This window comes from Siniperca chuatsi, linkage group LG6, assembly GCF_020085105.1.
Source record: "Siniperca chuatsi isolate FFG_IHB_CAS linkage group LG6, ASM2008510v1, whole genome shotgun sequence".
Lineage (NCBI taxonomy): Eukaryota > Metazoa > Chordata > Actinopteri > Centrarchiformes > Sinipercidae > Siniperca > Siniperca chuatsi.
In genome coordinates, this window is record NC_058047.1 from 32,941,243 (window position 1) to 32,958,470 (window position 17,228).

Sequence of the window (17,228 nt, forward strand, 5' to 3'; positions counted from 1 at the left end):
AGTGTGAGTTTGACAGCCCTCTATCCCTTGTTGCCTCTAGAGACAAGTGCCGCTCTTCACTCACAAGAGGCGCTGTGGCCCGGCTCATATGAGCTCCAGGTGGAGGTGTTGGATGCTCAGGGTCTGTCCTGCCCAGCCCGTGAGGTTTTTACTGTGGACGTTTGCACCTGTGTGGAAACAGAAGACTGCAGCTTAAAGGCGGCCAGACTAGGAACGACTTCATCTGAGCTCTCTCCCCCAGCCATCGGCCTGCTGCTAATGGCAATGTCTTTACTGCTGTGTGCGTTGAGCTTTAACAAACACACTAGTGCACATTATTATCACATCATATAACCGCATATCCAGTTTAAAACAAAGATTTTAGTATTTAATATATTCATTTTTAAGGAGTTAAGGAGTATTTACTGAAAATTAAACCATTGTGTATTGCATTACTGCATTACTAGGACAAGTAACTGACACCCTGATTTACATATATGAAGGGAAGAGAATAAAACTGGTGGTGCTGAATTGGACTGAATTATATTATGAAGTATGGTTTTAGCTTTAAAGCCAGAGTGCGGGACTTTTACATATAAATGAACGTCCATAACATTCAAGTCCTTGTCAAACGAGTCACACAATGCTGATTAAGCTTTTTAAGATTAAGATTTAAGTCAGTAACTCTCTGACACCTCTCTGACTCAACATAAATTTAACATTAGAAGATTCTCAAAGGTAGGATTTATTCTCATAACTGTTGTATAAGATTACATTACAAATTTTCACTATCTCCTATTTGCTTTTGTGTCTCTTGCAATTAGAATATCTTGACACAAGAGGTAAAAAATACCATTGAGCGTCATTTAAATTTGCTTTACACTGATCTGAATGTTTTGCTTCTCTCTGCAGTCATCCCTCTTCTCCTGCTGTTCTGTCAGTGTGGAGGAGCAGACACTATCTTTCCCGACCAATTTAGTGATCTGCCATTTGACACCAAAGAACACCTCATATCTTACCACACTGAAGTCAGAGGCGAGGATAAGGTTGGCTGGCATTTTTGCCTATTTTTTATGGGAAGAAAAGGATACCTCACCTTTTTTTATTTTAGTTTACCAAATACACCGAAACAGATATAATCCTGGTATTATCAAAACAGGAAAGGTGGTAGAAGACAGTATGGAATCACTAGGATATCACATGGGCTACTCCTGTCACAGATTATTTAAATTGGGTCCGTATAAGTACAAACAGGATGGTTCAACCTGTCCACATTCTAAAAAACTGATTAATCTTTTTATAGTACCTATTTTAGATTTACTCTATGAAATGATGTTAAAGGTTTGACTTAAGGAGTTAAAGAGTTACACTTTTCTTTTTGAAAATGTACAGTATGACATGCCAGTTAAAAATACAGCTGCTGGTGGTGATGACTTTTAAGCCCAATGTGACCTATATGCTTTTTTGATACCACACCCACATTGCCAGGTCAAAATCATACATAATATATGTTGATTGGTAACATTTTGTTTCCTCTGTTCTTTTTTAGGAAGTGCCACTCCAAAGTGTCCCTATGATATTGGGTACACAAAAGAAAGTTGAGATGGCACCAGCACTGAACTTCAACACCATTCCTTCAAAAATCACAGAAACTCATCAGGCAACTACAATCTATGATGAATCTGTGCAGAAGTTTCAGGAAACTGGCCAAAGTTTGATGGAGGTTGACAATGCCTACAGGTTTTCAATTGAATCGTTCAACCACGGCAATCGCAGTGCTACATTCAGCAGGCAAACACTTGGCGTCCAACACATGACAGCTATGTATGAGGATATAGCCCTACCTGATGCTTTCCTCAATGATTACTACTCACAGGTACCATGTTAGCTTTGTATGCAGCTGATTTTCTCACCAGATCTTCCACATGCAAACATATGTTCAGAGTTTATTGACACCAGTGTTTGTGCTATTTCTTTGCCTTAAACAGAAAGCAGTGTGTGTTGTGCCAGTGAAGGACGGTCTGTTGGAGTACTATTTCGAGGGCCAGGGCTCCCCTAATGGCTCAGTGGGCTGCTGCAGCCTCCTAGAGTCTGACAACGACCTGCAGTTCCTCAGTGACCTTGGGCCAAAGTTCACGACTCTGGCAGAGATCTGTTCCCCTCCTACACCAACACCCAAACCCTCCCTGACATGCAAAGTAGCAGCTGCTGTCAAAACCACAGATGATATTGCTGAACCGGTTGTTAAACACAAAATTGAACGAAGTGTTGAGACAAAGCATAGCGATATAAAGACAGAGAAAGTCATGTCATCTACTAACATCTCTAAATCATCCGTCAATACTCTAAGCACTGCCCCGCCATCCATGACACTTCCTCGCTCCAGGGTTACTAACATCAGTCATTCCTCTAACATCCATTATTCTGCTACTCTGCCCCGTCAAGCTCAGAAGCAGACAGTTTACTACACTACCAGCCCTGTACTACAGCCCATGAACTATGTAGTTCAACCGCAGCTTCAGAACATGGTTCTGCTGGCTGATGGAATCCATGAAGCCAATTTTCCGGGCCTGTATGTAGTCAGTGGGCCCCAGAGTCCTTCTTCTGGACTTGTAATCAATGGACCCCAAGCCTCTCCTTCTGGGCTAGTCATCCAGGGCATTGAGAGCCCTGAAAGCCCTGCCAGCCCCAGCTTTCCAGTCAGCCCCACCCTGTTGCTACCTGTTAGCCCAGGTCGGTCTCAGGGCTCAGTCCCTATGGATGGGTGGAAAATAATAGGCCCAAATCCTGATGGTAATTATATGTTAGTTAAGGATAAGAGTAGTCCAGGTGGAGCAGAGGGGGTGGATCCAGGCTCATCTCAGGGCACTTTGCCCAGAGGTGCTATCCTGGTAAACAAGGCTGCTACCTCTCAGGGGGTGTTAGGCCCGGCAGCCCAGGGGAGTGTGTATGGCATTTTGCCAGGACACACTGTTGCTAAAAACGGGGATGTTGTTGCAGTGAATAGAAATTTGGGGCAAACATGGGTTGGGCAGCCAGGGCAGACGGGGTTAGGGCCAGTCACTGTTTTGGGAGTTGGTGTTGAGCAGTCAAGAATGGGAATGGGACATGTGGTGGCAGTTAAGCCAGAAGTCAGACAGGCTGGAATTTGGCCAGCTGAGACAAGTGCAGTTGGGATTAGGCAGGTCAGTGTAACCCAGTTCCAAGGAATTCCTCCATTGGAGCAAACAGCGGATGCCAGTGGAATTCCAAAAACATGTATAATAGTTTCACCAAAGGAAGACAAGACCATTAATGTTGTAAATACCGTCATTACTGCTGAAACCACTAAAACTCATCCATCTTCAAAGGAAGAGGTTATGATGAAAAATCTGTTTAAGAATGACAGTGATCCAAATCAGAACATGCATAATGATTCAGCTGAAGAAAAGCAATCAGAAGATGTGATCGCCTACACATCAGAGCAAGACACAACACTGGATGATGAGGATCCTAGTGAGGTGGTCCAAAGTGCATTTAAAGACAATGAGGGAATCCAAGAGAATCCAACACAAACATCAGAAAAATCTTCAATTGTAAATCTTGAGGAAAATATTGTGAAATCATTACCAGGGCCAGCTATACTGAGGACATCGTTTGAGCAGTCTGACACTGTGGTAGAGAAATCAGGAGATACAATGGACAAAATTGTGCCCGATCAATTGAATAAAATCACTGAAGCTCCTACAAACAAATTTACAGATGTGATAAGTCAGACAAGAGAATCCAATGACCCACAAGAGAATGCAGAGAAAGAACCTAAGGTTCCACAATCAGAGCAGCAGGAAAATCATGTTCTCTCTGTAGATTTTTCAGGGAAAGATATATCTATAGTCACTAAAATGTCCTCCACAGAAGCTTTCCTACCTGGACCACATGTCACTGATTTAGTTAATACAGACAAAGAGACTGAAGAGACATCAACATTTCCTCGAGGAGAGGAAGTCACTTTTACTTTAGACCACATCATAGACGATCAAATACATGGTGGCACAGAAGAAAGTGTGGGCAGACAGAAAGCAGCTCCTTTGACAGAAGTAGAAGAAATAGGAAAACCTGTTCAGCTCAGTATAGTTGAAGGTCCAGAGGACAGAGGTTCTGAAGTAGGGTCACAGCCTCAATCAAATGAAGTCCCAGAGGATCAAATTGTAAGGGAGTTAGAGAAATATGTCTGTCCAGCAAAGAAAGTTGTTTCAGACTTAGAAACACATCAAGTCATTGCCACTTCTGATAGTATCCAGGCAGAAGAGAATATGGAGGAAAATACTACTATCACCAGTGATGCACATGAAGAGGTTACGGCTAAGCACAAGCAACTGTTAGATTCTGAAGTGGGGCTCAATACTGTGGGTGATGAATTGTCAGCAACTCCAAATAAGACTTCAACAAACACTGTGAATGAGTCTGAAGAGAGGTCCATCCTTGATCTAGAAGCACTCCCAGAACTACAGGTGGATCATAGTGAAGGGGATAAGATAGACAAAGGCCATGCAAGGATAGGTGTTGCCGATGCTGAAGCAAAAACATCATTGCAAACTGTGAGCACTATTTTAACTATCCAAGAGGAAGGACATCTGGGTGATCCAAATTTGATATCAGTGTCAGAAAAAAATACCACTCAAGGACAAGTAGAGGGCTCTAATGTGCCAACCATTTCAACATTAGAGCAACATCTCCATACAGCAAACGTCAGTAGCTCTGGCCACAAAGAAGAAAATCATGATAATCAACAAAATGTAATGTCAGGATCAGGAGTGGACAAGGATCAAGTCAATGCAAATGTAGACAGCATAAATGATGGAGAGAAAGAGAACATAATTGTGGAGGAAGGAGTGTCACAGGGGAGTTTCAGCACCTCCAATGACCAAGATGAAGATACTGAAAGACAAGATGCATTGAGCACAAGTTCTCAAATAGAGGATAAGTTCATATCAGATGACAACATTACTGATGAAGAAAAAGATGAGGATGCTGTGGAGGAAATGGTGTCACTGGTACAGCAAGTGGATGATACCTTATTCTCAGATGATGACATAAATGTTCCAGAGAACGAAGAGAAGATTGTGGAGGTAGTGGCATTACCTGTACAGCAAAATGTTAGTATCACAGATGACCAAGATGAAGAGATTGAAAGAGAAGCTGCATCAGGAAGACTTTCTCCACTGGAGGATCAGCTCATCTCAGAAGACAACATAAGAGATGGAGCGAAAGAGGTGTCACCTGTACAGCAAATGACTAGCATCTCTGATGAAGCTGAAGACAGTGAAAAAGAAGATTCATCCCACACAGTGGAGGTTAAGCTCATCTCAGATGACAGTGTAAGTGATGGAGAAAAAGAGGAGAACGCGGCGCCCTCCAAACAGCAAAACATTGGCCTTTCAGATGACCAAGATGAAGAGAGCAAAAAAGAAGATGCACCAGGAACAAGTTCTCAGTCGAAGGATCAGCTCGTGTGCTTAGATAACATACATGATGGAGAAAAAGAGGAGGATATTGAGATGTCACCTTTACAGCAAAATATATGCATCCCAGATGACCAAGATGTTGCAAATGCAAAAGAAGACACATCAGGCACAAGTTCTTACATTGTGGAAGACGGCATTAAGTTTGACCAGATGTTAAAAGAGGACTCTCAGCCTTTAGAGACTGAATGTTTATTTGAGGAAGATCTTCATTTAGCAAGTCAACAGTTAGAGATGAATCAGGTGGTAGCAACGTTGAAGGTTGAAACTCAAGAAATGCCATGTGAAGTGACTATATATCAAGTGAGGCAAGGGATAGACTCTTCTCAGATAGGAGATGTAACTCTGGATATTTCTGAGAGACAATATACTGTTGGTCATGAGTTAGTGAGGGGTGCTAACATGGAGGGTTTGGATGATGTGGTCACGTCTTCAGAGGAACTGAGATCATCCAGGGTGGCCACAGGACAGGTTTGTATGTACAGTGAAGACAAAGGGGCCAGTGGTAGCATATTGGCATCTGGACAAGTAGCTGAGGGTGAAACAACTCAGTCTGATAACCAGAACACAGATGTTATTAAAATTGACTGGAGTGAGGGTGGAGATCTCACTTTGGAAAAAGGCAAAGCAGAGGTCACTTTTGAACTAGAGATTAGAGAGAGATTAGATGATGCATCTGGTCAGGTATCACTAACATCTTTTTCTGAGATTAAAGTGGTGGACAGGACCACATCTTTGGTGCTGGAAACAGATCCAGGCTCAGCAGAGACAGGAACTGCTAGTTTTATTACAGCGAGTGAGGTGGCTAAGGAGGCTGGTTATCTTGTTCAGAATGAGAGTCTGAGCATGACTGGAGAAGCAACAGGAATAGGCCCAGACACTGTGGGGAAAGCTGGTTCGACAGAGGTTGTGTCAAAAGCTTCTGATTACATGCATGGGGCTGAGGTAAGTGGTGGACAAGTGAGTCCTGTACAGCTTCAGACAGTCATCAGCCAAAGTCCTCCGAACAAATCCAGAAACAGTAAAAAGAACAAGAGTCCTCAAAGTCCCAAAAGCCCCTCTGGAAAGTGTAAGCAACAGTGATTGCATTTAGTTTGAAGCTGCATTAACAACTATACAGTTTCCCATAGCGTTAAATGCGGAGGTGGTATGCAACTTTCTGCAATAATTGTATAAGAAATAACAAGGTTTTTTGTGAAATTAAATCAAAAAAGGGCCGAAAGTCTGTTTTTCCCAGCGACTGTTATACACTCAATATGTGAGGATTCTGTTTAGACCTTCATCTCGTAAACTGATCACAAATAATGAAGTCCTGGATGCTTTGATTCAGCTTAGCAGATGACAATGATTGACCAGTAAGGCCTTCACATAAGATGCATTGTGTTGCAGTGTTGAGACTATGTGGGACACACAGGCAGAAATTAAAGCAAGTCATATGTGAAGGGAAACACACTCAGAACACTCACACCCTATGTAGGCTTTGTAAGCCCAGACACCAGTGGTGTCTCAACATCTTGATCTAGACAAATTGAACCATGTCAACCAGCAATGACATAAGTCCATGTGTGAGGATACTACACTGTTGTAATTGCAGATGTTCTTGTTTTGTAGGGTGGGTTACCAACTCTGCCACCCAATTTCCTGCGGGAAACCCTGAGCTAAGCATACTGAACACTCCTAGTTGATGCTAGTTGACTGCGCCCATCAGTTTTATGTCAGACAGCCCCAACAGGTCTGTTGTTACTTTATTCCACAGGATACCAAATAGACAAGAGTGTCAGAAGACCAGACACAGTTGCGTTCAGCTTTCCAAATGCTCTGTTACTCACTGCTGTTTAGAAAACACTTTTGGATTTGTTTCTTAGAGAAATGTCCCAACAGAGACCAAGAGCAGAATGTCATTTGGCTGGTCAGAGTTAGTGAGTGTGGGCATATTTTTACATTAAAGTGAGCCTACGTAACTTTTGCTGTGGCAACAACAACAATTACAGCAAGAGGGCAAATGCTGAAACACACTGTAGAGCAACAGTAGCACAAGTAGACAACAGACCAAGTCAGTGAACTGACTCAGTAATGTCAGTTATGCAGCAATATCTAGCTAGAGTTTGGTAACATTAGCCACCATAAGCTACTGGTCATACCAGACCAACAAAGGCTTTAATGGCAAAATCCCTGAGTGTATTCAATTGAGCAAAGGTTGGGTTTAATTATTGCTAATGATTTCAACTTTTCATTTGCAAGAGAATGAATGTGTTATTTCTGCTTTCAGAATGTACATGGTCTCGCTCTAAAGGCCCATTCTTAAATTTCAGACCACATGAATTTAAGGTAAATTCTCATATATCATTGAAGACTTTGCATTACAGATGAAAAAAATCTGTGTTTTGTGTGTTTGTCAATTCATCATGATTAAAAATATAATGCCTGTTTTACAGCTTTGATTGCAAACATCACTAATGTAAATATAGCAAGTTCCAATCCTGTGTTTAGAATTTTGGTGGTGGGTCAACCCTTTTGTTTACAATTGCTTGCACATTAAGCCTTAAATATCTTACATAATGTATCTTTCATTTTACCATATAAGCACCTTTGTCTTAGAGGCATCTCTTCTCACTTGCTTTTAACTGGAATGTAATTGTAAATCATTACTAGACAGAACATGTTTAACTGGTTGAAAGATAACCCGGAGAAACTATGTTGGATTCATGAACATACCTGTCTGCACCTGCATGGGAGTAAGTGTGTTAAAGCTGTTTGGTGATTTCATCTTCTTATCGGGGGATATAATTACCATTGCTCGCAAAAATATCACTATTTTTAGTAAAACACAATTTGGGAATGCTGAATACTGTCATCATTTCATTTAAGAAGTCAAATTGACATACAATATACTGTGTGTACAGTAAGTGTGCTCCCATGTTGTACATGTCAATGCTGTAATATGTTTTATTTTCATTACTTTTCTTTTAAAAGCTGATATGATGAGGGAGTGGTGTACAAGAGTGATGTATCTTAGAAGAAGAAAGCAGAGTGCTCTCAGGGCTGGATGCTTGCCTTGGATGTGAGCCAGTTTCATTGTTGTACATATAATTATCAGCAAGAGCTTTGATGAAAGAGATCCCTGAACTCCGCATCACCATTTCTAAGACAATATAAACTAAACATGAATGATGCCTGACTTAAAATTGGGTCATTGTACACTAAAAGGGTAGGACATATGAACATATAATTAATACATTTGAATTTAGATTGCAGTGTTTTTAGAATATCAGCTATAAAGATTTATAGATATAATTTTAAAGACTTGTACATATTGCATATTTTGCTGATCTACTTTTTCTCTCCCGATATCCATTCCAATACCTTAACTCATTGTACCTGCTGATAACGTGTACGGCTACCAGTGCCACCTATACAGTGCCTTGCGAAAGTATTCGGCCCCCTTGAACTTTGCGACCTTTTGCCACATTTCAGGCTTCAAACATAAAGATATGAAACTGTAATTTTTTTGTGAAGAATCAACAAGTGGGACACAATCATGAAGTGGAACGAAATTTATAGGATATTTCAAACTTTTTTAACAAATCAAAAACTGAAAAATTGGGCGTGCAAAATTATTGGTATACCCCACTGCGTGGATCTTGTTGGAATGAGGCCAGAGATTAGCATGGGGCTGAAAACTAAGTCGGTAGCCCACTGTGACTGAATGAATGTAACTGATTGCAGAAACACAGAATTTTAACCCTCAATCAGTCAAATGGACTGTACTTATATAGCACCTTTTTTAGTCTTCCGACTACTGTGGAGGCGGGGAGAAGCCAGAATCGAACCGCCAACCTTCCAATTGGTGGACGACATGCTCTACCACTAAGCCACAGGTTCGAGCTTGGTTTTATAAGGTTCTGCCAATCTGTGCTCACAATCTACTTCAACCTCTTAACTGTGTCATCACACTGCTCGCAACTGAGATTAAAGTAGCTCAAAAGATTATGAAATGGTGCAAAATCTGAAGTTTACAGTTCCAGACTAAGGTTAATGACAATGCTAGTGTTTGTTAGCAAGAAATAACATTATTAATAATTCACGTTACTGTTACGACTTTTGAGATGATAGCAATAAGGCCAAGCTTTTTGTTATGAGTTGAATGTAGGATTGAAGGTGCTGTGCTGAGCATTTTAGTGATCTGATGCCATCTCTGCCATGCTTCTAACTGGGTTTGTGTCTGTTATGCTTGTAAATTGTGTACTGCAGCAGACACAGAGATGATAGTAACTACATTCATATGTAGGTATAAATTAAAGATGTTGCTGAATTGTTGTGTTTTCTTAATAAACTGATTTTGTGTATTAAGTCAAAGTGAGACAAAGTCTTCTACATTTTTAAGAACACCACTGCTTTCTGTCATGCCTTAACAGAAATATAGTCCCAAGCGAATTTGTGTCGATGTGTGAGTGTGGTCAGAGCTGAGCTCTCAGTGAAACTTCCCTGAATACATAAAGGATAAACAAAAAACACCTGTACTAAAAGAAAACATATAAAAATGTGACAGATGCACAGTTTGCATTTGTGGCGCCCCCTAGTGGTCAATTTGAATGAAGCTTTCTGTGTTTAACGTGTTTGAGCCAGTGTCACTGTCTCTCCTTGCTGAGGTGGTCCAGGGGTTGAGACCGACTAACTGTCCTATGGACATTATTCCTTCCAAGGTGCTTAAACAGGTTTTTTAACACAGTGGGGCCATGTCTCCTCTCGTCCATAAACAGCTGCCTCAGCTCAGGTTCTGTACCAACTGCTTTCAAGCATGCTGTGGTCAGACCTCTTCTAAAAAACCCAACCTTGATCCTGCTGTCCTGTCAAATTTTAGACCTGTGTCCTATTTGCCTTTCCTGTCCAAGGTTCTGGAAAAAAATAGTCTTCATTCAGTTGAACTCTTTTCTGGAAAACAATCAAATCTTTGAAAAATTCCAGTCTGGCTTCAGAACACGACACAGCACCGAATCCGCTCTGCTGAAAGTACAGAACGATATTCTCTTGTCCCTTGATGCAAAAAAGCCTGTGCTGCTGGTAATGTTGGACCTTACTGCAGCGTTTGACACCGTGGACCATTCAGTCCTTCTGAGACGTCTGGCCCAACTGACAGTGGTTTAGGTCATATTTAACAGATAGGACATTCTCTGTTATGATTGATGACCTTTCCTCCTCTTCAGCCCTATGACCTCTGGTGTGTCACACGGATCCATTTTGGGCCCTGTTCTATTCTCTCTGTACATGCTGCCTTCAGGTTCAGTTATTTCAAGTCACAATGTCACTTGTATGCAGATGACTTACAAATCTATCTGCCGGTTGTCCCCAATTCTTCTGACAGTCTTGAATCCATAAACAGATGTTTAGATGACGTCAAATTGTGGCTGTCTCAGAACTTTCTCTGTTTGAATGAGGACAAAACAGAAGGTATTGTTTTTGGCACATCCAACCTGCCCAGCATTTCAGCTCCTGGTCTTGTTATGCTGACCCCCATTTTAACGTTGCTAGAAAAATTTGGGTGTGAAATTAGACAGCAGTCTAAAATTTGATAAGCAAATTGATTCTGGGGTCAGGGCAAGCTTCTTTCAGCTCCACCTCCTAGCAAAGGTTAAACCCTTCTTGAGCCGTTGTGACCTGGAGAAAGCTGTCCATGCTTTTGTTAGTTCCCACATAGTGTACTGTAATGCGCTCTATGTGGGAGTTAACCAAGCTGGTCACTGTTTGCAGCTTGTGCAAAATGCTGCGGCCCCCCTGCTCACTAACAGTCGGAAACACGAGCACATCACACCTGTCCTATACTCCCTGCACTGGCTCCCTGTCCAGTTCAGAATTCATTTTAAAATTTTGACATTTGTTTTTAATGCAGTCAATGGCCTTGCACCTTCCTATTTGTGTGAGATTTTGAGCCCTCACCGACCCGGCAGAGCTCTACGATCTACTGGGCAACATCTGCTGGAGGTCCCCCGGTCCCGGTGCAAACAGTGGGGCGACCGTTCTTTTGCAGTGGCCGGTCCGAAACTCTGGAACTCTCTGCCCATTGACTTATGTTCCATCACTGACCTGCCTTTGTTCAAAGCCAAACTTAAAACCCACTTATTTAGAATAGCTTTTAACACTTAGTGGCCCTGTGACACTTCTCTTTATCTTAATGTTGTAATGTGCTCTGCTGACCTATTTGTACTTTTATTATTTGTTATTATCATTTTTTTTAATCTTGTTTTCAATGTTGTATAGCACTTTGGTTCAGTTTCGGTTGTTGGAAGGTGCTATAGAAATAAAGTTTGATTGATTGATTTATTTTTACTTATTTTCAGTGCAGGACTTTTACTTAAGTAATTGCTCTGAATGCTTCTTGCACTTCTAGCTGGTGTACCACACTAATTTTCATAGGATACTGCACATTGTATACAAGAAAACAATACACTTTACTATTTAGTAATAGGAATGTTGCAGTATATGACAGACATCAATCAAACTGAAGCGTCACAAAGAGAACACAGGTTTCCACATCTTCCTTGAGCTTTGTCACCACCATTTCACAATTTATCTGAACTTTTTGCTGATGTGAGCAGTTCCCTCATTTCATTTGTGCACTGCATTATTAGACAATAGTGTCAACAGCATACTCAAAAAAGTATCAACATATTGTATGCATACTGCTCCATCATGGTTGATTAATCTGACATTTTAAATAAAGTATGACACTTGTGGATACTTGTGTCCAGTAGAGAATGAGTCTGTATAAGGTAAAAGCATTTATACTGGTTTTGTCCAAAGCTGGTTTAGTGTGAGTTATTCATTGTCCAGATATTGACGTGGTCCTCAGAGCATGCAGCAGCTGGGTGAGTGAGGAAAGGTGGCGGATGGAGGCAGGGGGAGGACAGCTGCTGTTATAAGAGGCCTGAGACTGTGGAGGTCATGTGTGACTTCTGTCAGTCTGTCACTCTGTCTATCCATCAGCCAATCATGCTTCAACCACTGCACTGTCTGCTTCTAGCCTCTGCTGTGCTGCTCTACAACACTGCCCCACCCCCACAGTCAGTGTCTGAGTGTCTGTGTGTACAATAATGTGTTAATTTGAGTTTGTGTTACAACGTGATTAGAAATGCAATTACATCAATTATTTTTGAGGCTATATACAATGTTTTTATAAGAAAAATGTGTTCTTAAGGTACATACTGTAGATCTCACATTCTGTCTGTAGCATGATTTGAATAAGATGGATTTTAGGCTGCAGAGTGTGAAGGGTGAGGTTCAAGAAAAATTTGATTATTATTTTCCAACAATATGAGTGTAACTCATGTAAAATGACAGGGGAGCTCCATTTAATCTGATCTCATCAGATATTCTCAGACACATTTCAAACCTCATTTGACGTGATCCTCTTTAAGGGCAAAGGGTCACTGTAAAGTCATGATCCTTCACCACAGACTCTCCAAGTACCTGTAGGAATATTAGTGAATGCTTGACCATCATAACACATGGTAAACAAAGGGAGCTTGACCTCCATTAAAAGTTGTTATTTAATGTTTCCCAGCAGTATATTGCTTAGCTCTACCTCCTTATAAGAGTTGCAGTCCTACACGCTTCTCTGCGCTTCCAGAACCCAAAACTCCTTAGTGACGGTGTCGGCCCCCCTACCACTTAAATTAATAAAACCAAAAGTTAACAGAAGAGGAGTTATACATAAAAACCTAAACCAAAATGCTGAAACAGCACAACAAAATAGAAGAATTAAATGTGGACCCTTAAAAATCAGATCTCTAGTGAACAATTTAATATTAGAGTATCATATTGACTTATTTTGTCTTACTGAAACCTGGCTGGTCATGAAGAATATGTTAGCCTAAATGAATCCACTCCGGCCAGTCATATTAATACTCACATTCCTCGAGCCATCTTCGACTCAAGCCTATTAATCAACCCTAAACCTAAACTAAATAATAACTCATTCGAATACCTTGTTCTTAGTCTTTTACACCCGACCTGAAAAACATTACAGCCAATTCTATTTGTTATAATATACCACGCTCCTGGTCCTTATTCTGAGTTTTTTTCTGAATTCTCAGAGTTTTTATCAAGTTTAGTCCTTAAAACAGATAAAGTGGTTATTGTAGGTGATTTCAATATTCATGTGGACAATGAAAATGCCGTAGCACTGCGTTTATCTCATTATTAGATTAAAGTGGCTTTTGTCGGAGTGTTCATGAAGCCACTCACTGTTTTAACCACACCCTCGACCTTGTTCTGGTATATGGCATTGAAATTGAACATTTAATAGTCTTTCCACAGAAACCTTCTTTATTGGACCATTATTTAATAACTTTTGAACTGCTATTACTGGACTGCACGCCATTAGGTAAAAACTCCTACTCTTGATGTCTATTTGATATTGCTGTGGTTAGATTCAAGGAAGCGATCCCATCTGCATTTAATTTAATGTTATGTCTCAATGTAACAGAGGACTCCTATGCAAATCTCAGCCCCTTCCAATTGACCATCTAGTTGATAGTGCTGCAGGCTCACTATGAACAACACTCGATTGTATCGCTCCTCTAAAAAAGAAGATAATAAAACAAAGAAGGTTAGCTCCATGGTATAACCCCCAAACCCACAAATTAAAGCAAACATTGCAAAACCTTGAAAGGAAATGGCGTTCCAACAACCTGGAAGAATCTCGTTTAGTCTGGCAAGATAGTCTTAAAACATATAGGAAGGCCCTCCATAATGCCTTGAGCAGCTTACTACTCATCATTAATAGAGGAAAATAAAAACAACCCCAGGTTTCTTTTTAGCACTGTAGCCAGGCTGACAGAAAGTCATAGGTCTATTGAACCATGTATTCCTATAGTCCTCAGTAGTAACGACTTCATTAGTTTCTTTAATAATAAAATTTGAACTATTAGAGAAAAAATTCATCATGTCCTGCCTTCAACCGGTACCAATTTATCTTCAAACACAGGAACCTTAGAAACAACTGTAAAACCTGATATATATTTTGATCGCTTTGCTCCTTCTTCAACTAACTTTGACGATTAATTAATCTAAGCCATCAACCTGTCTCTTAGACCCCATTCCAACTAGGCTGCTTAAAAAGTTTTACCCTTAGTTAGCACTTTGTTACTGGATATGATCAGTGTATCTTTATTAACAGGCTATGTACCACAATCCTTTAAAATAGCTGTAATTAAACCACTTCTTAAAAAGCCCACTCTTGATCCAGGGGTTTTAGCCAACTATAGACCTATATATAGACCTTCCCTTTCTCTCTTGAGAAAGCAGTCGCCAATCAGTTGTGTGACTTTCTAAATAACAATAGTTTATTTGAGGATTTTCAGTAAATATTTAGAGTGCATCATAGCACAGAGACAGCACTGGTGAAAATTAAAAATGACCTAATTGCATCAGACATTGGCTTGTCTCTGTACTTGTCTTGTTAGATCTTAGTTCTGCGTTCGACACCATTGACCATCACATCCTATTACAGAGACTGGAACATGTAATTGGCATTACAGGAACCGCACTAAGCTGGTTTAAATCCTATCTATCAGATCGATCTCAGTTTGTACATGTTAACGGTGAGTCCTCCGTGCATGCCAAAGTTAGTCACGGAGTTCCACAAGGTTCTGTGCTAGGACCGAATCTATTCACCTTATATATGCTCACAATGTAGTTAATTCCTTTCACACAACAAATATTATTTAGATTTTTCAAAAATATGTTGTATTTTGTATAGGCTGGAAACTGAACATTACTGGAAAAGTATATGGGAGAGGGAGGCATCACACAACAGCGACAGTGGCTGGTGTCTTACCATCACAGTGGCAGACATCCAAGAAAGAGTCTCAGGTACCCATACCTGAAGCACTCGAAACTGCCAAACAAAGACTCCAAGCCTTGGCCAGCCGCCTAAAGAGGTACACGAGAGATAATGAAGCCAGAAGAATAAACCGGCTGTTCGCAACCCAACCTGCGAAAGTGTACGCTCAATGGCAGGGTAATAACAGCAGAGCAGACCTACCAAGGCTGGAAACTGAACAGTACTGGAAAAGTATATGGGAGAAGGAGGCATCACATAACAGCGATGCACAGTGGCTGGTGGCTCTGAGAGAGGACCACAGCAACCTCCCTGAACAGAATCCAGTTACCATCACAGTGGCAGACATCCAAGAAAGAGTCTCAGGTATGAAAAACTGGACAGCACCGGGCCCTGACAGGATCCACACCTACTGGCAAAAGAAGCTCACTGCACTCCACAAGCGCCTAGCAGCACAAATGAACCAGCTGCTAAGGGATGGGACGCACCCTGAATGGCTTACCGTAATGGCGTACAATCCTGATCCTGAAGGATCCCTCAAAGGGTACAGTCCCATCCAACTATCGGCCAATAACCTGTCTCTTCACAACATGGAAGCTCATGTCAGGCATCATCGTGGCTAAGATAAGTGGGCACATGGATCAATACATGAGCAAAGCACAGAAGGGCATCGGCAAAGATACCAGAGGAGCCAATTCCTGGTTGACAGAACAGTTGCCCAAGACTGCAGAACCCGACACACAAACCTGTGCACTGCCTGGATTAATTACAAGAAAGCATATGACTCAGTGCCACACACATGGATCACTGAATGCTTGGAGATGTACAACATCAACAGAACTCTAAGAGACTTCATTGCAAACTTGTTATGGTTGTGGAAAACCACCCTTGAGGCCAATGGCAAGCCACTTGCACAAGTGTCCATAAAATGTGACATATACCAAGGAGATGCTCTGTCCCCACTGCTGTTTTGTATAGGTCTGAACCCCCTCAGCCAAATAATCAACAAGACTGGCTATGGATACTGACTCAGGAATGGGGCCACCATCAGTCACCTCCTCTACATGGATGACATCAAGCTATACGCTAAGAGTGAGCGGGACATCGACTCACTGATCCACACCACCAGGATCTACAGCACTGACATTGGGATGTCATTCGGGCTTGAGAAGTGTAGTCGAATGGTGACAAAGAGAGGGAAGATAGTCCACTCACTCCCAGAAGGAACAATAGCAGACATTGAGGATGGTTACAAGTACCTTGGAATACCACAGGCAAATGGCAACCTCAAAGCGGTAACAAGGAAAACTGCAACTGCCAAATACCTCCAACGAGTAAGGCAAGTCCTAAGAAGTCAGCTCAATGGCAAGAACAAGTCCCAGGCAATAAACAGCTACGCCCTGCCAGTGATCAGATACCCTGCAGGAATAATAAGGTGGCCAAAGGAAGAGATACAGACCACAGACGTTAAGACACGAAAGCTCCTCACCATGCATGGAGGGTTCCATCCCAAATCCAGCACCCTGAGACTGTATGCTAGCTGTAAGGAAGGCGGCCGAGTACTAGTGAGTGTGAGAGCCACTATCCAGGATGAAACATCCAAGAGTACATCAAAGATAAGGCCCCAACAGATGACGTGCTCAGTGAATGTCTCAGGCAATGGGGAACAGAGGAAGAGGTGCTGGAGGAGGGACCATCATGGGAGGACAAACCCCTACATGGGATGTACCACCAGAACATAACTGAAGTGGCTGATATCAAGAAATCCTACCAATGGCTAGAGCGCGCCGGACTGAAGGACAGCACAGAGGCACTCATCATGGCTGCACAGGAGCAGGCCCTGAGCACCAGAGCAATAGAGGCCCAGATCTACCACACCTGACAAGACCCAAGGTGTAGGCTGTGCAAAG

General features: G+C 41.6%; 1 protein-coding gene across 2 annotated transcripts in view; it reads left to right on the forward strand.

The window, feature by feature from the left end:
* Positions 1–8,326, forward strand: part of LOC122877664 — a 32,725-nt gene extending 24,399 nt beyond the window's left edge. For both annotated transcript variants that reach the window (XM_044199515.1, XM_044199516.1), the window contains 4 exons: positions 41–280; positions 892–1,025; positions 1,529–1,855; positions 1,968–8,326. In XM_044199515.1, the coding sequence (XP_044055450.1) occupies positions 41–280; positions 892–1,025; positions 1,529–1,855; positions 1,968–6,563 (5,297 nt within the window). In that variant the 3' untranslated portion in view covers positions 6,564–8,326. The remainder of the gene's footprint in view (positions 1–40; positions 281–891; positions 1,026–1,528; positions 1,856–1,967) is intronic.
* Positions 8,327–17,228: the final 8,902 nt, after the last annotated feature.